General features: G+C 33.8%; 2 protein-coding genes across 4 annotated transcripts; one reads left to right on the top strand and one right to left on the bottom strand.

Moving 5' to 3' along the window:
- Positions 1 to 975: 975 nt before the first annotated feature.
- LOC144849677 (uncharacterized) lies at positions 976 to 20,451 on the bottom strand. 3 transcript variants are annotated; one of them, XM_078706675.1, is made up of 10 exons: positions 20,348 to 20,451; positions 19,388 to 19,474; positions 14,219 to 14,661; positions 13,240 to 13,312; positions 7,633 to 7,671; positions 6,281 to 6,313; positions 4,489 to 4,790; positions 3,914 to 3,989; positions 3,465 to 3,544; positions 976 to 3,344 (listed from the first exon to the last, which is right to left on the bottom strand). In XM_078706675.1, the coding sequence occupies exons 3-10, from the start codon at positions 14,655 to 14,657 to the stop codon at positions 3,217 to 3,219; spliced, it is 1,170 nt and encodes a 389-aa protein (XP_078562801.1). In that variant the 5' UTR covers positions 14,658 to 14,661; positions 19,388 to 19,474; positions 20,348 to 20,451; the 3' UTR covers positions 976 to 3,216. The 3 variants fall into 3 exon arrangements, with proteins under 3 accessions (XP_078562801.1, XP_078562802.1, XP_078562803.1); XM_078706676.1 differs by lacking the exon at positions 6,281 to 6,313; XM_078706677.1 differs by lacking the exons at positions 14,219 to 14,661; positions 19,388 to 19,474; positions 20,348 to 20,451 and adding an exon at positions 14,039 to 14,065.
- LOC144850974 (trace amine-associated receptor 5-like) lies at positions 16,428 to 26,099 on the top strand. The gene is made up of 6 exons (XM_078708496.1): positions 16,428 to 16,466; positions 16,601 to 16,664; positions 17,031 to 17,165; positions 17,332 to 17,464; positions 22,266 to 22,804; positions 25,729 to 26,099. Exons 1-6 carry the CDS (start codon positions 16,428 to 16,430, stop codon positions 26,097 to 26,099), a joined length of 1,281 nt encoding a protein of 426 aa, XP_078564622.1.
- The last annotated feature ends 431 nt before the right edge of the window (positions 26,100 to 26,530 follow it).

Below are 26,530 nucleotides of genomic sequence, written 5' to 3'. Positions count from 1 at the left end.
AGGTATGTCCTTAGTTAAAGGACACTTGCTGAAAGGAAAATGTTGGTGTAGTGTCTAACAAATAAGGCAATTTGTTGGCTAGCGCAGTGGCATAACGGCTATGAGCGCTCACTGGCTAAACCCAAGGATCCCCGGAGCCTTGCCCAGATGAAAAAGACATTAAAATATGTCGAAAAGGGCTAAAAACGCCCGAGGCCTCCAGTGTTGGAAGGCCATTTAGGGTTCCTAAACCAGGGGACTCAGGCCTTTGCGTTATACCACCGAGCTAGCGATAGGTATTATGACACAGGACAACAACATTATTGGCGTGTCCAATCACTTTGAAATACATACATATGGGATCCTCCTCTTCTACATCATAAATTTTAAGTTGAAAACCTCTAAGGTTCATTTTTTTGATTGTGTAAATGTGAAATGAACGGCGTGGGAGGGAACAGTTCAAGTACATTTATGACCCTACGAATAATTCAGTCCATACACGTTTACCATAAAATCCAAATAGGTGATCTTGGAATAATCTCATTCAAGGTTCACTCAGTGTAAACGCATTTAAAACAGCACAGAAAACTTACACAAAAAAACACTTGTAAACAAGGGTTTAAGGAAATTTTGGACACCACAAATACATTTATTCATTTATAAATCTGGCTGGCTGAGGAATGAAACTTTATACCATTTACACTATTTTACAAAAAGGTTTTTGCTGACAAAGACAGGCCTGCAACATATACCCACTGGAATACCATTACCCTATGGCTTAATAAAAAACATCTCATTAATATCTCTGTCAACTCTCTTTTATATAATTTAGATCTCGTGATAGTACGCCTTTAAAATAAAGTAAATATGATTTAGTGTGGGGATAAAGTTTTGCAGGTGTTAATTTAAAATATGAAAAAGCAAAAACGTTAAAGCTTGGTTTAAACTATGACGCAACGCAAGTGAGTTGATCAATCACAAGAGACTGTTTGGATGATCCTTGCAGCATTGCATGCTAGTGGAAACCAAGCGTAAGCTGCCTTAAGCTTGGTTCCCACTAGAACGTAACGCAAGGACGTAAACGCAACGCAAGTGAGTTGATCAATCACAAGAGACTGTTTGGATGATCCTTGCAGCATTGCGTGCTAGTGGAAACCAAGCGTAAGCTGCCTTAAGCTTGGTTCCCACTAGAACGTAACGCAAGGACGTAACGCAACGCAAGTGAGTTGATCAATCACAAGAGACTGTTTGGATGATCCTTGCAGCATTGCGTGCTAGTGGAAACCAAGCGTAAGCTGCCTTAAGCTTGGTTCCCACTAGAACGTAACGCAAGGACGTAAACGCAACGCAAGCGTTTTAACCAATGACAAGCGAAGTTATAGACAGTTAGCAATCACAAGCGAATAAGCCATCGCTTGTGATTGGTCAATTCACTTGCGTTGCGTTACGTCCTTGCGTTGCGTCGCTAGTGGGAACCACGCTTTATACTATCATGCAACTGACATATTTCTTTTTAAAGATCAAATATAACAGAAAATTTAAATATTGGTGGGTTAACATACTGAACAGAAATTGAAAGTGTTCATTAATGTAATACACTAATTTCAAATTAGATTACATCAGGGAGTTAAGTTAATTGGTCACATATTTGTACTACACTTTGGGTTCGAGTCCCACTGAGAATTACTTAGCAAGTATTCTCATAATATGTACTTAGTATAAAGCGGTCATTCTAATCTATGCCTGGTAGGTTTTGTGATCTAAAATGTTATTAAGTATAATACTACCATTATGTTTAATGTTATTTGGATATTTCAATAATCGTTTTTAACAATTTAGTTAAAAAAATGTCAATAGTGATTAGGTTTAATTTAAAATTGAAGACAACACAATGGAAATTCATGTCATCTACCATGTGCTGCCAGGCTAGTTATTGTAAAGTCTATTTTAATTCTTAACTTGTTTCTGGTAGAAAATATAAATTAAATGTGAAATTGGGACATGTTGATTAACGATTCTATGTCATAAAACCCTACCTAATGCTATCAGGCATACAGTAGATTAGTATGACCTTACATCACCTTAAAAGAGCATGCCACCCTGCAGATAGCGACTAATACGCACATCTATAAACAACATTATTTGTAACATGCATTAACATATTTAAAGCACCTATATAACGACACAATGACAATGTCTTCAAAACTAAATAATGGTTAAAATAAATTTCTAAAAATTAAATGACAAAAATGTTAATAATGAAAACACTCAATAACATAACTAAATAACGTTAATATTAAATGACAATATAATAAATGCAATACGTAAATATTAATTCTCAACAACACATCTAAATAATATTAATATCAAATGATAAAATGTTAATAATGTAATAAGTAAAATTACTTCTCAATAAACTAATTATGGTTGAAATAATGGTTAATATTCAAATAAAATTTGTTTAAAATACAATATGCAAATTGCTCATATATAACGTATCTAAACAAAATAACTAAATAATATGAAAACACAACTGTTAATAAATTCAATATGTAAAACTTGACTTCATAATTTTGAAACACTGATTATAACAAACATTGTAACTTGTTAATAATGTTGAATGTTAGTATAAATACCATCAACTCTCCCAATACCAAACTGTCTGAAAACTGGAAAAACTCTCCCCAAACCAGACTTTTTTTGATGTCCAAAAGGTCCCAAAGTATTTTTTACCATTAAAAACACATTTTGAATACCAGAAAACCAGACATATTAGGCTAGCCAAAGGGTGTTCAGTATTGGGAGAGTTGACTGTACCGTACCTCTTAAAAATGTAACAAATTGTTGATAAATTTAATAATGGTTTAAAAAATCCAATAAGTAATTCTAGGTAACAACCAGGGGCGGATCCAGGATTTTCAAACATGGGAGCTGTAACACATAATATATAGTCTATAAAAAATAAGGTATCAAAAAGTAGTTTATAATTTCATTTTCGCAGTCAATAACAGGAACGCGCGCCCCAATCGCAACCTTCCTGGATCCGTCCGTGAAAACATGGCCTTTTCAGGAAGCATGCTTTTGAGGCACCACTATAATCTGCTCTCAAAAGCCTGAAAATGGCCTACAAACACCCTTACGCTAGATTTTCTTTACCAATAAAATTTCTATACAACTTGTGTTTCCGCATGTTTTACTATATCTATATTCAAGAACGTTGCATTGGACGCGTTGCGTTTAGGACGTCTGCATTGCCTTGTTGTCGCGGTAAATCACAAGTTCATGTACGGTGGCTGCATGCTTAATTAGTTGCCAGGCTGTATGGGTGATTTCATCACAAATACTGCACTGCCAGTCATCGGGTTCTGAAAATATTTTTTACAAAATTTACAGTTACAGAATATTAAAGAACTGCATTTTTAAATCCCACGTTGCTCGTCCACTATTAAGAAAGATTTTTTTATTGGTACTGGTCAAGTACTTACCATCAACTTCATCTTTCTTTCTTTTGGCAGGTGGTCCTGGGGTCGGGTGGATAGGGAGTAAATTTGGGTCTACATAGCCACTAAAAAAATACAAAAACAAAATTAAACACTATAAAGTTCAATTTACAGTCGAGGGGCAGCGAAAAAAAACGTGTAGCTTCTCCCACGCAATGAGAAAAAGCATATTGTACACAATGACACAAACCCATTGTTATTTTTATATTAAGTATTTTTTTGGTTTACATTATATTGCTTTTTTCCCTCAGATTCTATTGTTGTATGCCTGATCGTTCATTACTAGGCTGTGGGGATATACAATATTTCATTTCAGCATACATGTACTTGGCTTTTGTGGGGATAGACATGTTACAATTATTATTGCATTTGAGCATACGTGTACTTGGCTTTTGTGGGGGAAAGACATGTTACAATTTAGCATTTGAGCATACGTGTATTTGGCTTCATCCTGTACTCTTTTGAATCCTTTAGGTCGTTCTCGGTCTGGTTCATTTGCGATGTGTAAATCTAAAGAAGAAAAATATTATTGAACAAATTTTATATTTTTTATTAGATATCTCGAGATTTTGAAACTCACTCTTGTATATATTTATAAACCAGAAACTACACCCAATACAGGATTATGATCGCAAAATAGCATCAGCAATTCAGTACACCTCTTTTGTAAACTATGTATAGTTCTTGCCTTCAACACTAATGCTTGTTCCCACTAGAGATGCAACACAAGAACGTATCGCACCATAAGTGATTTTACCAATCACAGGCGATGGATTATTAACAGTCGGTTGTCATTGGTCAACTCACTTGTGTTGCATCTACCTCCTTGCGTTGCATCTCTAGTTGGAACCAAGTTTAATCGTTAAACGTCTTGTTCAAAGAATGTAGTTGGCAAAAACACCTGGCACATGAACCCATGCCTTTCTATACACAGGTCAGCTTCCTACTACAGGATTATCTTGCTGCCGGAGTTAATTTAATAAAAGAAAAGCATTTTTTGACAACATACCTAAGGGTTGGCTTGCAAGGATGCGGCCATGTTCTTTTCGTTTCGCATCCATAGCATCATCTGGCTTGCAGAACTGTACAAAGCCAAACCCTTTGTGTAATGATATTCCTGTGATCTTGCCATACTGGCTAAATATGTGCTCAACATTTTGTCTTGTTACGAGGCCAGTGTTGAGGTTGCCGATGAATAACCTAGAAGCGAGGTCATTGGGATGTGTGCTGTTGGTCAGGTTGCCAGGCGAGTTACGGTCAATAATATTCTGTAGTGCTCCCATCATTCCTCCTAGCCGTCCAATACCATTACTGAGAGAGAAGTATATTCATGTAAGAACTGTCAGTACTACAAAGTAACCAGGGAGTCAATTAAGGTAGTTTTGCCCAACTCTTGATTTAAGTGAACACACTTTGCATGTTGACCTTTGTTTCCAGGTCAAGTGTTCAGAGTATTTGGCACAATTATTTCAGTTAGACAAAACATCTGGCTATTGTATTTTATGTTATTGTATTAGCCACTTGAGTTCAAAGTATATGGTACTATCTAGTCTACTGAAACTATTTGGTAATATTAATTGTTTTTAATCAATAAACAGCTTCCAGATATGCATATGTTCACATCAAGAATGTGCTCTTACCTGCATGTTTAAAACATTTCACAGGGTAAAAAAAAACTTACAAAAACAATTTATAATTTCAAAATAAAACAATAAAAGCATTGTGTTAATTAAACTAAATTTAATTTGGGGAAGAATTTTGGTTTAGGCAAATTTTCTGGTTTTTAGATAGTGGACTAATTTTTTTTTTTGAATTGTGATCATTTGATTGATTTTAATTTTTTATTTTTTGGACATGGTCAACCCACAGTCTATTTAACCTAATTCTATATCAAAATTACCTAATTTTAATTAACTACCCTGTTATTTGAAGGATTCTATGAATAGAATATGTAATAACGTAACATCACAAGTGCTTAAAATAACTTAATGCAAATCAGTGAAAAGCATGAGCAGGTTTTGTATCCTTCAAAGACACCTCTAATTATGGACCAACACATGAGGGCATGTAGCGCAGTGTGTTGGGATACTGATAGTGATCTTGAGATCGTGGGTTCGAATCCAATGCTCATTGCATTGCTTGTATCTTTAGGCAAGATAATTAACTGAAGATTGCCTCTCTCTACCCAGGTGTACAAATGGGTACCTGGTAAGGTAAAGACACAACTTTGTGCCGATTACTAGCTACATTATGGGAGTATGTTTCCATATGTTTGATCGGGGTAATAATAGGTACAGTGCTTTATAAATCTTTATAAAAGAAATTGCTGAGATCGAGATATGCAATATTTTGTTCCTTTATGAGAATTGCCAAATATGAGCATGGAAAAACCTTAAAATCTGATTACCCTAGTGGTGCAAATATCTGAATCAGACTCCGGAAAAACCGCATCATATTGTACGAACAGCGTTAAAATGAATTTCATAAAATTTCTTTTTTGAAAGAGCCATAGCGTAAAAAATAGAGTACTCGCTCCGATGACGTCATGACCAGGCTGCTTGTCAACAAGCAGTCAAGTCAGTTGATAAAGATCTATGATAGAGTTTGAAACGTTTGAGTAAGTACTCTGTTTTTTTTTTACACTATAGCTCTTTTATAGTATTATAATGATTAATGCACATGCACGATTTCTTCACTCACAAATATTTCATATTTTATTACTTATGAGACTGCATAATTTCTTTTATTGGCAATTCTCACATAGGACAAAGATATGGCGACATGTTTGGTTTAAAACTTACTACTGTTCCATTTGGACTTCAGGTTCTTGAGTCCTATTAGAAATGTTGAAACTAATATGTAAGGCATTTTTATAAAATTGACATATTAATAATTGAAATATTATTATTAAACAGATTTAAGCATAAAAGTAGATTGTTACTATATTGTTTGAATGTGGCGAAATAAATATGTTGATATAAAGTTTGTGGTACACCACATATATTTAGCTCTGAAAAGAACTGTTGAGTTTCTTGACATTTCGATCAATATACTTCAGTAGTCCTTTGAGTATTGATTGAAACATTGAGAAACTCAACAGTTCTTTTCAGAACTAAATATACATAGATTGTTACTGTTATGGATTTAGGAGACAGTGGATTCCTATCATTGGTAAATAGGTCATTCCGTGCCAAATCAACCAGTGGCTCCAGTGTCACATCTCTGATTTTGAATCACATGATTGGTTTAATGAAAATGTCCAAAATGTCAGTTCAAAATTCGCATTAGTTCAAAAGTTACGTTAAAAAAGTGCCACGCCCAACTCTATTTTTGGTCGCGAAATATTTTAATTAATTTTTGAAATTTCTGATAAATTGGTTATCCAAACTGGCTTTATTTGTTATAAACACACATATTTAAAAGAGGGACCAAAGATTTTGATCAATTGAAAAACATCCAAATTCATTGAGGGGCAATTATCACAAGGTTAGAGTTTATGAATTGCCATGGATGGTTTACTTTATAATGGACACTCCCCAATAACTGCAAATTAAAAGCAAAATTTGATTAGACACAAAACTTGACAGAAACAACTAACATGTTAAACATACATTATTCACAAAAAGTAAATGAGGGATGACCATGTCCAAAAGTTAGAGAAAGAATATAGATGAACAACATTTAAAATGCTTTGTGTTAAATTTGGAACTACATACAAAATAATGATATGTTGTATTAATATATCAAAAGTTGGTTAAAAATGAAGATTTCAAATATTAAGATTTTATATTTTCCATTTTAAAGAATAACGCATTACACAGATTGTTCCTTTTTAATCAGAGGAAAATGTATCTATTTATCAATGGAAGTATAGGATACAAGTGCTAAGTTTCTTAGTAGTTTACAGACAAGTTTGTACCAGAATCTCCCAACTCTCAACTTAAATCTTTAGGCTGGGGGTGTAACTTTCATCCACAAACCAAAAGATCAAAAGTGAGCAGGGGAGGTGGAGAGGCCTTGAATCTCCCACCACCCTGTTGAGCAAACTTGATTGTTGGGTGGGGCTGCTCTGAATCTCTGTCAAGTAGGCACAGGTTCCACCCAATGGAATAGCAAACCTAATCTTTTCCACTGTTTCTGTTACAATACCTACCCAATTCCTTGACCATTTGGTGTTGGTTGATGCTCCATCCTGTTTATAATATAGAAAAAGGTAAAAATTACAGAATAATATAGATAGAACATATGTATAAGGTTTATCCACATTCAAGCTATTGAAATTACACGGTTTTCGTTTCATTTACATATACTGTAATATAATTTTTGTTGTTCATTTGGTAACATTTATTTAAACCAACAGAACATAAATAACAACAATTGGAATACAATATGTGAAATAAATTTGAAGATGATATATAATATAAAGGATATAATAATATTTAATAATAATAATACATGAGGATAAGATTAATAATATTCTATCGGTTTGGATCATAAATACAAGTTCAAAAAACTTTTTTGGAAATGGTTCGATTTAAGGAGAGGCAGTTCCGAGTTACTGTACTTAGTATTTCAACAAATTTTAAACAAAAATGATTTCAAATGTTCAGAAAGCACTTTTGCTCGTGTCTCTATAGACAAGCAGAAAAACAGAAATACTATTTATACCTGTTTAGTGTACTTAATTGACAGAGAGCTACACACATTGTTGTTACGCTTATTTATTCATCAATTGAAACATCAATTCTATTTATATCATTGTACATATATACATGGCATTGTGTTGCTCAGAGACAAACACATACACAAATAAAAAAACATTGTCAACAAAAACAAGTTTTGTGCATTCACTGCCCCAATAACCAGCAGAGTACAAGTTGTCACAGAGCCTATTTGATGGGCCAGTAATGTCTACCAACATTACCTCGTATCATAACAACAGGGCTAACAATTTGTATTTGTTAACATTTTTCAATGCGAAATAATGATAATGCAGTCCCCCAATTTCTGGAACAGGCAGAGTAATATCTAGCTAACAGAAAATATTCGTAACTAGTAATACAGTCAATGAAACGATAAGGATAACAGTGTCTGTACACATACAATTATTTATTGTTATGAAATTTGCACAATTCTTACTTACGAAAAAAAAAAAAAACAAACAATAACAAAAGCAATTACTGTAAAAATAAAACACATTCACTATATAAAGCAAATTACAAATTGATATTACCTATGTTGTTGTTGAGGATGAAAATAATGATGATGATGTTGAGATTATGCAGTTAAAAAAATTGAATAAAATGTTTTATTTGTGTTAGAATTCCGTGTTGCACACAAGAGTTAGTTTATCACTGGTACAGGTCTAATGTTAATATTAGGAATAAATATCAATAAAAAATGAATTTATCTTTTAATTATTTGGACTTCTGGTGGAGAATCATTTGTTATCTGGTAAAATTGATTGATTATTGATATTATTCAGTATTTTAATTAATCATCAAAAAGAAAATACAAAATAATTTAAAAATTTTACTTTTCACTAATGCTATTTATTGATGATCATTCCAAGCATAGATATGCTGTGTATTAAGTGTTAATAACTCAGTGATGGAACTGTCTGTCTTAAGCTCTGTCTACACTATCAAACTTAAAGGACAAAAAATGTGATGTGCCCATATATGGACATGATGACTTTTTTTGTCAAACTAGTCTGATAGTGTAGACAGAGCTTAATGTACTGAAGTGGAATTGACTGTTCTTGTTGAATGGTGTAGTTTAGAAGAGTCCCCCTATAGGTGGTATGTTACAGATGTACAAAATGAGTATTGAGACAATATTAACACTAAAAAAAACCATTTTCTGTCATACTAATATAAGAAATTATCCTATAATGATAGTGGTTAACATGACAAATAATTTGATTATAGACAAACCAATGCTGCTAAATTATTAAGCTATTTACATATATAAAGCAATGTTACTTTTTTAAAAAACAGTGTTATCATCACTTCTGATAAACCAATTTTGAGTAACTGTAATAAATTTAATGTTTTTTTGTTCTCCAACACTGTCTACCCCTTTCCCGCCTATCAATGTTCACCCCTCAAACATATTTTTCGTCACATTACGTTATTCCAATCTCCCCACTATATCTTCTTTACAAAAAAATGGATCTTGTTATCACTATTATTGGTCAACATACAACGTCTGCAAATTTCAGGAATTTTTACAAGGTGAAAAGCGGTCTTTGAATAAGAAACAAAGAGAAACAGGAGTGCCATCGTTAAGTTGCACTTAAAACACCTGAAATAAATAAAATAAATAAACTAAAAAACTAATAAATAAATACAGAAATAATAAACATAAATAATAAATATCCCCATACCAAGTGTGGAAAAACATGTTATAAAAGTCTTTAAACCACACTGTAGTATAGTGTAGTGTATGTTAAATTGGTATTTTTATATCTATTAGGTGTTGTATTCTAACAATTAATACCATATTAAGTCCATAGAGCAAAACCTCAGACATAGGAAGATGAGCCAACTCCCAGCTCTGTTTTACCCCTTAAAAGTAGCATTTTGGCAACCTTCCCGCACCTGGTTTACTTGGGTCTTATCAGGACAATGTAAAAGACTGTCTATATTTGATTGTCAGTCAGGACACTAGTACCACCAAGACCCAAAACAGTCGCATGGTGTCTGGAATCAAGCCTAAAATAAAAATATTGGTACAGTATCATATTCCATAATGGGATCACACTCGCTCCAAAAAGTATGCATCTAGACTACAGTATAAAACAAACACAGTTTTCAGTAACTAATTTATAAATTTATCCGAGCAGCCTTATGACATTTGTAAGTTGGCTATAATATTCTTCATTGGCTTTGTAGGTATCGCATAGTGCAATTCATTGGCACTCCATTATTTACAGTATACACACTTATCTATTGCGGGAAAATTGGCAAAAGATGATTTACCACCTTTCACTTTCTTAAAAATATATATTATTTTATTATTCTCTGTAGTATTTAACTGGTGAATGCAATCAAATAGTATATACTACACTTAATATAATAATTTATCCATTAACCACCATTTTACATTCTTCTTTTGTGAAATACTTTATTTCATTGTATTAATTTTAAGTAAAATTTCTGAATGTTATTTAATTGTTTTGACAAATCTGATATCATTTTTAAATCCTTGATTATCAATAAATGTAACTTAACATTGTTACCAATTGCATTTGGCCTTATGGTTATGTTTATACTGTGTGCAATATTGTATTGGTTAACAATTATACCGTAGTTATAAAACTAATGTAAATAAGTTAATACTATTTTATTTTGCACTACATAATGAAGGCGATAACATGAATCATCATCTGCTTGGTTCCTAGTAAAAGCCTACAGTAGCACCTAATAATTGAAGAGAGATGTTCATATCTACTTCAAGAAACGGTCCGTAGTGTGCAAATAAAATGTGGAAATTGTAATCTTGGGTAATTTATTTATTTTATATAGTTCTGCTTATGAATTGATTGCATCAAGTCAACTGTGCAGAACATATATACATATATTTTTTATTTCTTTCCAATTAATTACATAATCAATCATTATTGCTCCAATGTTAAGCAACATACAGTATTATGTTATGGGTTATCCTCATGATACTTTATTAAAACCATTTTCCTACAATTCAAATTTATGTCAGGGTACGGCATTGTAACATTTTCACAATAAACTAAACATTGATGTTTGAAATTGTAAATTGTGAAAAAAAAACAGAAACATACACACCGTATTAGTCTGTTTATGTTGGTATTGGCTTCTCCATAAAGATTTGAATATCATGGGTTTTGTGGGCATGCTTAATTAATTGCCAGGCAGTCTGAACCTTGACCTTGCAGATACTGCACTGCCATTCAGGTGGTTCTGCATGAGGAAGAAAACATGAATTGGTCTCCAAAATAAAAAAAAAATAATTGATAGAAATATATTGATTATTGATATTTTAGCCAAATTCTACTATGCAAATTGTTGAATTTACAAAAAGCAAAAATTTCCTTACAGTTGCGAATCGGAAAGTTGGAGAAAGTGTAAGCGTATTGTACTGTTTGACGCAAATTGGTAAGGTAAGTAAACTAAAGCTCAGTCTACACTACCAAACTTTACTATCAAAATGTGATGTGCCCATATATGGACACAATGACATCATATTTAGCCACATCTTTTTGTCAAACTAGTTTGATAGTGTAGACAGAGCATAAGGTTTCCATAAAATTGACACATTCACAGATTTTGTTTACCAAGTAGGCAGAAATAGTCAGCATACGATTATTTAGGTTTGTGTTTCCGCCAAAAAACTCCATGTACAGTATTTCAGCAAGCCTCATTATAATCTAAATTTACTTCTTGTTTACAAAATATGTTTGACACAAATGTGTTAGACTTGGGGTAATTTTTTAAGACGATTTGCTTTGCATTTACAACCTTGCATAGTAGAAAAAGCAAAAAGATATTTTTTGAAAATGTGGAAAATTGTATAAAAAATACTGCAGTTTGTAACAACATCTATTCTCCAAACAGATGGACAACAGACATTCTTTCAAATACAAATAAAAGTAATGTTCATCTTCATTAAATTTACATTATTTTTATAAAAAAAATTCTCTTAGAAAAAAAACCTAAATAAGCGGTAATAAATTATGTAAAAAATGAAAAAAAAAAGATAAAAAAATGACTACCTCCTGAAAATCAAAGACATTAAAATACATACCGTCTGCTTCTTTTTTGTCTTCGATTACAATATTTGTGGAATCATTAAACCTTTTCATCCTCTTTCTTGTTGGCTGATTGCCATTTGCCCCACTACTGGGTTGTACTGGGAGTTGATGTGGGTCCACATACCCACTATATAAAAAATCAGTGCCGAAAAAAAAAATATAGGAAGATGGTTAAGACATTTGTTCAACCGCACATACAGTAGTTGCACCTGCGCAAATAGAAACCTGGCGTGGAAAAGGTATTGTACTTGGTAGCAGCACCTGGCATGGTGGTAAAAGTATATTAACACCTGGCAACATGGCAAAGTGTGTTAGTTGGTAACAACACATGGTATGACGAAGGGTGCTCACTGTGAGTATTACAACACCTGATATGACAAAGGGGTGTTGTACAACACCTGGAATGGCAAAGTGTGTTAGTTGGTAACAACACCTGACATGACAAAGTGATCAATGTGGGACTGTTTGCAACACCTGATATGACAAAGGTGCTAAATGTGGAACAGCATTAAAGCACCTGTATTGTACAACACCTGGAATGGCAAAGTGTGTTAGGTGGTAACAACACCTGACATGACAACGTTGTTCAATGTGGGATAGTACAGTATTACAACCGACAATGTTCATGAAAAAATGTTGATATACTGTAAAAGTCACCTAGAAAAAGTATAATAAAAGATCTAATTGATAAATGAAGATGGATATGATTTTTAACCAACATTTCACTGCTATAGTGATGAATACATGGTCATAGATGTCAATTTATATTGTCCGCCACTTTAAGGTGTTCAGTCCTAAAATATTATTTTTTTGAAAGTTTAACTTGTTTTTTCCATGATTTCAACTGGCTTACAACAGTATGGAAAACTGATTATATCGAAGAGGAACAACTTATTTCGCGACTTTATTTATGTGAATCAAAGAACTGGAAAATATATAGCAGTCAATTTTTCAGGTAGAAAGTCTTACCTAAATGATTCTCCCTGAATCTTTCTAAATCCTTTTGGTCGATTCTTGTCTGGATCACTTGCTATTCGAAGATCTAGTGAGATAAATAGCAACAAAAATAGTGCACAACAAACATGTCTGGCATGTATACATTTGTACAGTATCAAAGATATTTAGTGGCACAACGCAGAGGCCTGGTGTTGGGACACTAAAAGTGACCCTTGGGCGTTTTTTACTTAATGGCTTTTTATTCCTCCAGGCCCTGCTCAGGGGCCTCTTAATCCCTAATACGCCACTGAAAACATTACAGGATAGACTAAATAGGTTACACCAACAGTTTTCTGCAAGCCAGTTCATTTGGCTGAATGGTACTGTATAGACTTGTGGAACTGGAACGATCGGTTTGAAACCTTATCACATTTAGAGGGTTAGGTTAAATTGGGAAATATTGTGTATCTTGCATGCAATCTCTCAGAGAAAGTCTTTGGGGAAAAATCAGCCTGGTTAGTTAGCTTTGAAGAAGCTGTTTGTAAAAAAAAACAAGAAGACTGTAATTTTACTCATTTAATTAAATCCGCATCGTCTGTAAGAATCTTATTTCAAATTCTTATAAGTTACTTATTATTATTTGATTATTTGCTGCCTATTAATAAAGCCATAACCCTGCCTTGTTAAAGGGACATTACACAATGATGCTTACTTAATTGTTTAAGTGCCATAACCCTGCCTTGTTAAAGGGACATTACACAATGATGCTTAACTAATAGTTGAGATGCCATAACCCTGCCTTGTTAAAGGGACATTACACAATGATGCTTACCTAATGGTTGAGATGCCATAACCCTGCCTTGTTAAAGGGACATTACACAATGATGCTTACCTAATGGTTGAGATGCCATAACCCTGCCTTGTTAAAGGGACATTACACAATGATGCTTACCTAATGGTTGAGATGCCATAACTCTGCCTTGTTAAAGGGACATTACACAATGATGCTTACCTAATGGTTGAGATGCCATAACTCTGCCTTGTTCTTCATTTACAGCCTTTATAGCACTATTTTCATTGTTGTACTGAACAAATCCAAAACCATTGTGTAGGGAAATGCCTAAAATCTGTCCATATTTACCAAAGGCATGTTGAATATCAGGCCTCTTAACAACTCCAGTGTTCAGATTTCCAAGAAAAACTCTCGACGCCTTTGATTTGGGATCATTACTGTTGGTTATATTGTTTCCTCCAAATTGACCACCTATGCCGCCTATGCCGCCAATACCACCCCCTGCTCCACCTCCCCCTCCCATCATTCCTGCACCCCCATAATTGTGCATTGGTCCCGGACCATGCCCCATGCCGTAGCCTCCATTGTATCCACCCATGTTACCATAATGGCCGCCGTGATGGGCACCATGGCCACCACTGTATCCTCCACGATTCATGGTTCTGAAAACAATATAGAATTGCCTGTCCATATTAATCATTCATAAATTGTATATTTTATACCACACCAAGGTAGATTCCTGTCATTTGATTAGACGATTTTGGGTCACATGATATTAAATATTATTTATATTTAACTTAGCAAATAATATGTCATGTAGTTTTTTTCCGTCTAGGGGTTGGCATAATTAACACAAGTTCTTTTACTTTAAATTCCGATCCCTGAAACAGCTATTATTCTATCATTTAACTTATTGTAAATGTATGCATGTTTTTTCCTGGGACTGTTTAAAATAAATGTGAATAAATAAAATAAATACTCTAAGTAATATAGCACTCTAATTATGTCATTGAGTATAGAGTACAATTGATTTACTGCAAATTAGTGGGTTCCTTGTTGTTACAATTGATTTTTTTTTATTACACAATTTATAAAGGGTGATCCTGCTGACAATCAAGGGGCCCTCTTGATGAGTGACAGTGGCTGTGTGTATATTAGTACACCGGGATAACCACTACTCGTCTCGAAAGATGTACTTGGTTCTTTAAAGTGCACATAAGCCAGATGTGTACACTGGACCTACGGTTCATAGTCCTTATACTCGTTCTATCACCAGAACCATGGAGCGAGTGAGGCTCGAACCCTTGCCGATGTTAATATGGCAAGGTATTACGGTTCCACTGTCTAAACCGCTTGGCCACTCACCGCTCTCAAGTATGTGAGCAACCACATTATAATGAATGTTTTATATTCATGCATCTTTCACCTCATCTTTCATTCCATTCATTATTTGTATATATATAAATTAATTCACCACTTTTTTTTATTATCAAAGCCATTGTAGGATAGAATAGAGCTGAGAATGAGAGGTGTCATTTTGATGAATGGAGTAGTGCGCCCTCAATATGTTGGAAAGGCGAATCGTTTTCTATAATTAGTGTATAGAACAATGATATTTTATATAGCTGAAGGCTAGATGTCAAACAACAATGTTATCGCAGTTCAAAAAGTCATTCTCCATGGAGAGGAAACCAACAACAATCATGAATCAGATATGCCCTATGCTGTACACACTGCTATTGTGTACACACTGTGTTGAGCCTATCTGCGTGAGAAAGATACGCAACGCAGCGTGTTAAGCGTATAAACAACGCATCTCGCTGGTATAGAATAATATGCAACCAAGACTTTTAGGCCCTAAGATGTTTCAGCTCAGTACAGAGATTTACCAATCGTAAGAAATTCAATCGAATATCTTAAAATTAATTTGCAATTACTGTCTTTGAAAGCTCTACTTTGTACTATGCATAGTTCATGAATTTAAATATAGTTTTTTTAATATATTTCAATTTTCATTATTCACATTAATATATACTAAAATTAAATAATTTCTACCTGGAGGCCAACTTAAATTCACTGAATAGTGACCACCATCCATTCATACTTATTATGTATGTTGTGTGGAGAAATGTTATATTTAAATGTTGAATGTATTTTGAGAGTACTAAAGATGTATGACATGCATGTTAAATAATTTCAATTTCTGTAGCACAATCCAACCGTCATTCATAGCGACATACAGTAGTGCACAGTAGATGTTACCTGTACAGTACACTTTTCAGCCACTGTATGCTTCAAAAGAGTCAGTGCAGCTAATTTGAGTGGTTTCTTGTCTGAAAAAGATGGTGGCTGTGTGAACTAGAAAAGTGAGATAAGGGATTTATAGTCCTTAAACTTATCCGAGAAGACATTTTCTGCCACAAGAAACATGGAGCAAGCAAACTTGAAGATTGATTACTGTCAAACGGTTTTGAAAGAGTAGGGTATTATTCTGGTGTTCACTACAGTACTTCATCATGGCCTCTGAGTAGACTGTCGAATGAGCTAAGTTTGGTGGCAGCAAGAAATAAATAGACCCTGTTGTTACAATTGCTAATGTAGAAAACGCCAGCTAATGTTGAAACAACCGCTAATAAGCGACTGAATTTCAAAAAGGGGACATCTCGTAAGTAACCACCTCCCTAAAATAGACCGTACATCGTAAGCAACCACCCTCGTCAGGAACCACGTTTTATTGAACAGCCACCATCTCCGTTAAGAAACTGCTTCTCATAAGCGACCATCTCTCTTAACGACCACACCTCTTTTATAGGACTACCACCCCTCTCTTTATTTATCAATCAATCTATCCACCTCTCGTAAGCGACCAACTTTCAACAAGCAGCCATCTTGTAAGCGACCACCTCCCTAAAACGACCATACATCGTAAGCAACCATCCTTAATCGACCACCTTCCGTAAGTGACCACCTCTATTGAATGACCACCATCTCTGTTAAGAGACTGCTTCTCATAATCAACCACCTCTCTCAGAAAGAGAGAGGTTGTGGGCCCTTAAAAGAGGTGGTGATCCCTTACGAGAGGTGGGCGATTATGAGAAGCGGTCCCTTAACAGAGATGGTGGTCGTTCAATAGAGGTGGTCGCTAACGACGGTGGTTGCCTACGATGTATGGTTGTTTTAGGGAGGTGATCGCTTACAAGATGGCCACGTTTCGAGAGTTGTAGATAGACTGACAGCTAAGTAAAGAGATGCATTTGCACATGATTTAGACATAGGTTTATAAAATATATATTTTCTACATTTTAGCTGGGAGGCAATTTTCGTTACTACAGCTGGTGTTGATTTTTATTTACTACATATTAAAACTGTTGATGTTTCTACATTGGCTGGAAGTTTTACTACATTAGCGGTTGTTTCTACAGTAGCTGGCGTTTTCTACATTAGTGAATGTAACAGACCCTCCGGGTAGATGGAAGTTGTACTGTATGTCTTATTGTCTTTAGTTATGGAGCAGATTGCTATAAAACAGTCTCACTGTATAGCAACGGTCTATAATAAAGAAAGACTATATTTTACGTCATAAATTATATAGCTGATCAAGACAGTTTATAGACACACTTATATAGCAATCCGCCCATGGTCTTTTTTATTTTGTTAGTAATACAGTAGTAAGCATTTTTATTTGTAAAGAGACTTGTTTGTAGTAAAACACATCTGTGGAAACTATATGACGCAAGCAAGGTCAGAAAGAATGAGTTGAGGCATCATCTTAGTTGTTGAATCTCTAAAATTTCCTAATGTGCATTTAAAATATAAACGAGTAACCTATCGCCAACCTCATGTGGCGGAAACTAGTCAATGCTATGTACAGTATTATACATATGAAATGCGCATCATTCTCAAATCTCCATTTCTCACCAACAAATTAATCTTCTTCACAGTACATCTTTCCATATTATGAACGTTTTCACAGAGGGAGCAGTTCCAGGTTGGCTGTCTTGCTTTTCAATCTACAGTACAGTATATCACCCGGCAATGACTAGAGCTGCTTCAAGCGGCAACGTATTGCTACCCAGTAAGTAAAATTTGAATGCTTCCACCGTTGTTTTAGTTATTTGCAGCACATTTTATAATTTATTTATTACAAGTTGTTTTACAATATTCATTCCATAAAATTTAATTTTAAAAACATATTATGTTGTAAATTGTTTGTTTTTTATATTGCAAAGAGTTTAATTAAGTCAAGTGTATATGTTTTTTTTTTCATTTTAAAGGGGTCCCCTCGACATAAGCTGGCCTGCAGGTTCAGCTGGAAAGGGTAACCTCTCTAAATAAAGCTGAAATAAATGTGTTTCAAAATGTTGATTTTTTTATTTACTAATAATTACATAAAATGGCTGTCTGGAACCTATTGTACACTACTTTGTATGAAGCGCATTATACAAATACTCTGTAAATAGCATTAATATGTATAATTATAACGTTCGATGATAACTGATTATCGTTTTAATAGTAATTATACAGGGCCTATGTCGTTTTTGCAATCTACATTTTTAAAAGTTTTTTACATTACCTTTTGCAATGTTTATATTTGCAAAATTATATGTCAAGCAAAATGAATTTCCATTTTAAAGTGAAATTTTTTAAGTGATTTTAATATAAAGTAATTTATGATACAATAGTTTAAAATGATCATTGTTTGAACACCAATTAAAACACTATGCCAAAAATATTCATTTAAAAAAGAAATCATGAATAATTCACGAATAATTATGACATAATAGGGAACATTATAGAGGGTGCTATATAAGCATGCAGACAGATTAAATAATTAGTGTAAACAGCGTTTGCCAACCGATATGTTTGGTCTAGTGGTAAAGGCTTTAACCTATTATACTGGAGCCCTCGGTTCGAGGTCTTTCATGAACATGTTTTTTTTTTAATAGTTGAGAGAGATTATTTAGAGGGTTGGGTTTAGTATAGTATATTTAGGAAGTAGATCAGCTATCTTGCAATTCTTTATAATAGAAAATAATTAAGGTAATGAATTATCCACGTTCGTCCTGGAAAAAAAAAATATGCGGCCAGGACAATCCTTGCAATAAAATAAAAAAGAAAATATAATTTCACAAAAAGTTGATAACTCATAAAAATACTGTATAATGCAGCATACAGTTAAAACTTTGGAAAAAAAATACTTTGAAATAAAAATTGTCATAATTCAGCATGTAACACTGTCAAAACCCAAGAATTTAATATTTAAAAAAAAACACATTCATTTTGGGACAATAAAAGTTGAATAAATAGATCACATAAAAATAAAATAATAAATACGGACTGTATTGTTTGCATCCTCAAAAAAAAAAATCTCAATAAAAAAATACTCACCAAATAGAAAAAGACTTGTGAGGTGATAAGTAAAAAGTGAAGAAAAATTCTTGTAATAAACGGTTGAAAAAACAGTTGATTCAAAAACTGAAAAAAAATAATGGGACCATATATAAATAAAATGTAAGAAATAAAAAAATGGGCCATGCGTTTTTTGGTGTTTTTTTTTTCATCAAAAATTGACTTTTTTTATTTTATTACGTCATTTTATATGAATAATGATTATATTAGATATTAAATAAAAACGATTTCATTTTATAATAATACGTTGTGTTTTAAGGTCTACTTATACAGAGTATTATTTATAAAAAAATAAAACTACAGTATTTTTGATGAATCTGTTATTTTCATATTTAGGCCTACTGAAAAAAAAAAAAAAAATGATGCTTCCAGGCATAGCCCAGCTAGCAAGAGGAAAATAGCCTTAACTGCAGCACGTTCGTGAGTCTGGCCGGTGGCATGGCGTGTCTTCGTCGAACATATAGGCTTAGCCTAGAACAATCATTCATTTGATCAACATTAGTAAAAAAAACAATTTAATTTAAACGATAAAAAACCTTCCGTTATCTACTAGCTAACTAGACTAGAACATTGATTGTTTCTAAAATCGCTGCACATCGGACAAATCATATATAGCTCAAAATACGTCACAAAGGCCAGTTCAGATTAAAAGAACCTAGGCCTACTCCTATCAAGTGGCCTGCAAATAAAGCACCGAATCACCACCGCCATATTAATTTCTTGTGCTGGCCTGGCTGCCGAATCCGCCGCCGCTTGCTGGATGGCTCTACCACCGGTCTACTGGATATTTATAATAAATTAGAAAATTCAGTCGAAGCCAACCAAATTTCTACCGACATTTATCAAAACTACAATACATCACTACTATCCTGAACACTACAACAACTGTCAACAATTAAAAAATAACAATAATGAATAAATAAATACATTAATAAGAACCTTTAACAAAATATTGAAGACAACCACGCTTTTCTAGTTTTTAATAAAAATCGACGCCTTTTCTTTCCCACGTGACCAATGATGAGATTTATCCAATTGGTGGCGCTATTTTAATATTTCTCTCTCCGATCCCCAGCCGATCCGAAAGCTCACTGCAGACAGTATATATATACGGCTATTACATCAGCTACTGCCACTGGTCTTAACCCTTTCGGTTAAAGATTCTTTGTCCCCCAAAAACATGATAATTAAATATTAATACAAAAAAAAACTTTCACTAGGCCTAGGCCATTTCGCAGTTAATCACTTTTGTAGAAAAAAATATAAACAATAATATATTGTTTGTAATTAGGCCTAATTAGCTTCTCATCGTTGAAACAGGGAGTTGTAAAACAACTCCCTGGTTGAAATATAACCTTTTATCATTCACCAAATGCCATTATTTGTACCATTACACTATATACAATATAAAACATTCAGTATTTTGTTTTATATAACATCTAGCCTAAATAGATTCCTGTTAATCAAATAAAAGGTAGGACTAGGCATAATTAAAAAGATGTCCTTTATTTGCAAAAATACATACAAATCACATATAGTTCTTTAATTATGAATCACATGCCCATTTTTTCACTAGTTAATTGTATACACAGCATTTGAAAGAAGACACATGTGTATACCTTCTCAACAATGTATTATTTGCCAACAAATATTAATCTACTAATTCAAAAATGCCATTTAAAAATGGTCAATTTTGAACTTCAATGTGCTGTAGCCTGTTTGTGTGTGACCTCAACCTGTACTGTAGGCATGCAACTGAATACCCTCTAGAGATACGTGACTTCACGGTGGTATACAAGTGAGAAAATTCTTCCCAGTCTGTTGATTCGCGTCAACCAATCAAAGGGCGAGAATCCAAAATCGTTCAACCGTGAGCCCTCATAGACTCTCTTTTCCCAGATGTTTTTTGGGTCCAGCAGCTGGGACCTATAAATTATAGTCGAGTTTAAAAATTCGCAAAACTGTCAGCCTTAAATACTAAAGCTACCGCTATGAAACAGCTTATTAATGAATATGTCCTCCTGGGACATAGCTGGCTAGAGCCGCTGCGCGAAAATATTTTCCAAACGCGGAAAGATTATTTTTTTCGTAACTAAAAAAAGTACTATTAAACGATCGTTTTTGCACGCCATGTGACCAACAATCGTCCAATCAAATGACAGGAATTAATTTAGGTGTTATATAAAACTTATAATAAAAGCGCTATGAAACTCTCTTACATACTTTCCAAAAAGAAAATGTATTTACGTAACGCATTCCTTTTGTTAATTAGTGTATATAATTATAGGGCGTGATACAATGAAATGGTAATGAACTCAGGTATAATCAATAATAGACAATTAAAACGTTTAGAAATTGACTGATAATTAAAATACAAGGCTGAGAAATCATTAAAAAACGGTAATGACGAAATATAATTAAATAAAAGCAATTACCATTCATTACCAACTTGCTTATCTTATCTTATAATTATCGAAATATAGATTTGATTGATACGATTCAGAAAATGAAAATTGACCAATCGTAGGATAAGTTTAATTATTGCTTGAGGTGATTTTTTGTGACGTTACGTAATAAATATATTCATCTGTCAACCCGCTCAAAATAATGCTACGATTAAAATATTCGATCTTATATAAGTTATTGGATTTATATAGATCTTTATAGTTTGTTCGTGTCTCTTGGGTTAACTCTATCGTTAGCTTACGCCATGAAACACGTCCAAACTGAATTCTGTTGAAATCCTTATTGAAGTTTAAACGCTGTTGCAACGAATACTTTCTCAACGCATTTGAAGATTTACAAAAATGAATTCTACCGACATTGAATCATCAACAACAGTGACAATAATATTCAGGACGGTCATATTCTTCATCATTATGCTTTTTGCAATTGTTGGTAATTTTTTAACTCTTGCTATAATCTACACTGTTGAATCACTTCACACGAAAACGTACGCCTTTGTCGCGAATCTAGCAATCGCAGATCTTTTACTCGGTCTATTGGTTATGCCTATTGTTCTTACTGCTTCTATAAGTGACGGATGGCCATTTGTACAAGACTGGATCTGTGAGGTATCTTCGGCTATGACTGGACAGTGCTACCTAACAAGAACTGCCACTCTGTGTGCAATATCAATTGACAGGTATCATTCTATTATCAACCCTTTACACTACCATTCCAAAATGAGCAAACGGAATATTATCATTTTATTATGTTGGACGTGGATCCAGTCTCTTATTTTCGTCATCATGGGATTTGGAAAAGTTGCATATGTTCCTTATTCATTTATTTGTCTACCCAATTGGCAAGAGATCCCTATTCTCACAATATCCTTGTCTGTCGTTGGTCTGTTTCTTCCGGTTTTATTAACTGTCAAATCGTATTACCATATAGGTAAGTTAACTTTCCAGCAACTAAAGCGTGTTCAAAACATTGCGACTATCGCATCAAATTCGACAAATACTATGATGAAGGCCAAGATCAAATCCGCCTTCGTGTTTGCAGTCGTCATTGGTACTTTTATGACATTGTTTTTTCCGTACCAAGTTGTTTTGAATTGTCAATTTTGGAATATGTACTTACCAAATTGGTTTAAAACTTGTTCAATGTGGTTGGCATTTATGACATCATCATGTAACCCTGTAATATATTGTCTGATGAATAGGACGTTTAGAGACGGACTCAACAAAATTCGGCGTAAAATTCGTCGATCGCTAGATGATTCTTTTTGAAAGTAGTTTAAGACATTATAATATTAAATCGAACATTTAACAAAAGTTTTTAATACGTAACCTTCATGCAACACTTTTTTGAGAACATGAAAATGTGTTCACCAATCGACGGGTAGACAAAGTGTTGACTGAAACAATCGGTGCAATGTTCAATCGGTCTATTGGTTCTATAAATGACGGATGGCCATTTGTACAAGACTGGATCTGTGAGGTATCTTCGGCTATGACTGGACAAACCGAGTTGCTACTTTGCTGCCACCAAAAACTGGTGTAAAAAAAATTTCCACTAAAAAGTTGGGTATCCGAAATACCTGAGTTTTCCCTTGCCGAGGAAACATCCATTTCCCAAAGGGGGAAATCAAAGTTTACTCCACTAATTGGTGGCATCCTGGTGGCACCCACTTTATTGGGTATACTAAGCATATATTTTTTACCATATCTGGTATAGGCTGTGCCTTATACAATATATATATGTTTATTAATTATATTTGTTATAGAGATCTACCTTTATTTATATAAAATTAAAATGTTTATTTCACGTTGTATAATTATGAATTTGCGTTAATACAGTACGAATACTGACACACGATTACATATCATAATTATTCTTTTGTTACGGTATGTAGGAAAGTTTTTCACAGTTACACATTATAGAGTAGAATGATGAATTTAAATATTAGTGTTACAAAAGTACAAACAAAAACACTCATGTAAAACGTTCTAAGAACATAAGATGTGTTCAAGGGTAGTAGAAAACGTGTTGAATGAACCAGAAGTTGGGGAATGTTATAGGACCCTAAACGTTCTGTACCTTAAATTCGTTTACGTAGAAAGAATAACAATCTTATCGTTTTCGTAGTCCTAGTTTTCAACAACATTCTTTTAGTATGTGAAAAGAAGTCACCAGAAATAAAACTAAAACCCTGACGCAAAACTACTCCACAGTAGTTACAGAGACAATTAATTATGTTGTGCAGTAGGTCTACCCACTGCTTGGGCTCGAATCTAAGCAATCAACGCAAGTTCGGTGGTCGAAGAGGCTAGTGATCTGGAGGTCGAGTCCCACCCGATAATTAAAAATTTAAAAAAATGTTTCCGCAAGTGTTACGTAGGGCAAAACATTACATAAATGTCATGTGGGGCAGGAACAAGGGACATAAGAATAACATGACAAAAAGGCATATCTATGTGTGGCAGGTCACAGATGCAATGTATACAAACAATTAAAAAATAAACATTATAAACAAAATTGATGAAAGTAAAAAGGCCTACTGTAGTTTGAATAATGTTATATACAAAATATAAGCCACGAGACTTTCATATTAGTTCCAAAAGAAAATTGTCAAAGAACTTATTACGTTAATTACCATTTAAAAGGCGTAATACAATGAAATGGTAATAAGTATATGGATGTTGTACACTAATAGGCAATTAGGCCTACGACGTTTATAAATAGCTGAGAAAGCAGTTATCATTAACATCTTGCTTATCTTATGACCTTAATTATGGATATATGAAAAATAGATTTGATTGAAACGATTCAGAAATGGATTTACCAATCGTAGTACATTTTTATTGCCAAATCAATTTATTTTAATTTAAAAAAAGCAGTTATACCATTTACCAACTTGCTTATCTTATCACCTTAATATGGATATATGAAAAATAGATTTGATTGACAAGTCGATTCAGAAAATGGATTGACCAATCGTAGTACATTTTTATTGCCAAATACATTTATTTCACATATGTTTGAGTGTTTGGATGACATGCCGTTTCAGATACACCCCTTCGGGTCTTTCAGATACGCCCCACGAGTTGATCTCTGTGTTGTATTCACTCATGAAGAAATAAGTTATTCACTCAATCCATGGAAACAATGATTGTAGAGGGATTTAAGTGATTTAGTTTAATTAGTTTATTACACGGACAAAACTGGAAATCATTCATTTATATTTATTGTAAAGGAATACTTCTCCAAAAAAGTTTCCTGTACATCGACTTGTATTTGTTGACAACAACAAAAAATGAATTCTACCGAAATGGAATCAACAACAGTGGCTATAATTTTCAGGACGGTCATATTGTTCATCATTACGCTTTTTGCAATTGTTGGTAATTTTTTAACTCTTGCTATAATCTACACTGTTGAATCACTTCGGACAAAAACGTATGTCTTTGTCGCGAATCTAGCAATCGCAGATCTTTCAATCGGACTAGGCCTATTCGTTATGCCTATTGTTCTTACTGCTTCTATAAATGACGGATGGCCATTTGTACAAGACTGGATCTGTGAGGTATCTTCTTTTATTAATGTACATTGCTACCTATTAAGCATGGCTACACTATGTGCTATATCAATTGACAGGTATCATTCTATAATTAACCCTTTACTTTATGCTTCGAGAATGAGCAAACGAAATGTTATCATTTTATTATGTTGGACGTGGATTCAGCCATTTTGCTTCACCGTTGGATTATTGGGAAAAGTCGGATATAACCCTTATTCGTTTACTTGTCTACCACATCTCGAGGACATCCCTATTTATGCAATGTTTTTAGTTGTTATGTGCTTGTTTATTCCAGCTTCAATAACAGTCAACGCTTATTACCATATATACAAGTTGACTTTCCAGCAACTCAAACGCGTTCATCATTTTCCTACACCAATGGCATCGAATTCGACACATAATATGATTAAGGCCAAGACAAAATCCGCCTTTGTCTTTGCAATTGTCATTGGTACATTTATGACATTGTTGTTGCCGTCTCAAATTATTGTGATTACTCAAATATTTAAAGTGTACTTACCAAATGGCTTTACAACTTTTTCAACGTGGTTTTCGTTAATGACATCATCATGTAACCCTGTAATATACTGCCTTATGAATAGGCAATTTAGAGACGGACTTGACAAAATTATGCGTATGCTTCGTCGATGGCTAAACCATGGATAACATGCACTTCGTATATCTATAATCATTATTGTATTTACTGCTCTAGAATTGACTTTCAAAAGAGGACAAATCAGTGAGTTCATGCATTTTGAAATGCTTTTCTTTTTTACGTATTTATTAAGTAGGCCTCTTTTATAAAGATATAGGCCTACATTTATACTGATACATACCTGCTTAAAGGTGTGTTCGGTATCAGTTGTATATCGCATTAAACAGAAGTAGCAATTGGATTAATAGCATTAAGCTGCATAGCTCCTGAGATGGAGCACGTACGGACACCGAAGTAACCAGGAAGGGAGTGACTGGAGATTTATGATCTTGAGCATGAGAACTATAATAATGAAAGTGTGAAAGCGTTTTGCCAGCAGGGGAAAAATGAAACATCGTGAAAACAGCATGCTTGTCCTAAATCTGTTCCAAAACTAAGATCA

The sequence above is a fragment of the Antedon bifida genome, chromosome 8 (genome assembly GCF_963402885.1).
Source record: "Antedon bifida chromosome 8, ecAntBifi1.1, whole genome shotgun sequence".
Lineage (NCBI taxonomy): Eukaryota > Metazoa > Echinodermata > Crinoidea > Comatulida > Antedonidae > Antedon > Antedon bifida.
Note: the sequence above shows the minus strand (reverse complement) of the source record. Positions and strands in the feature narration are given on the sequence as shown.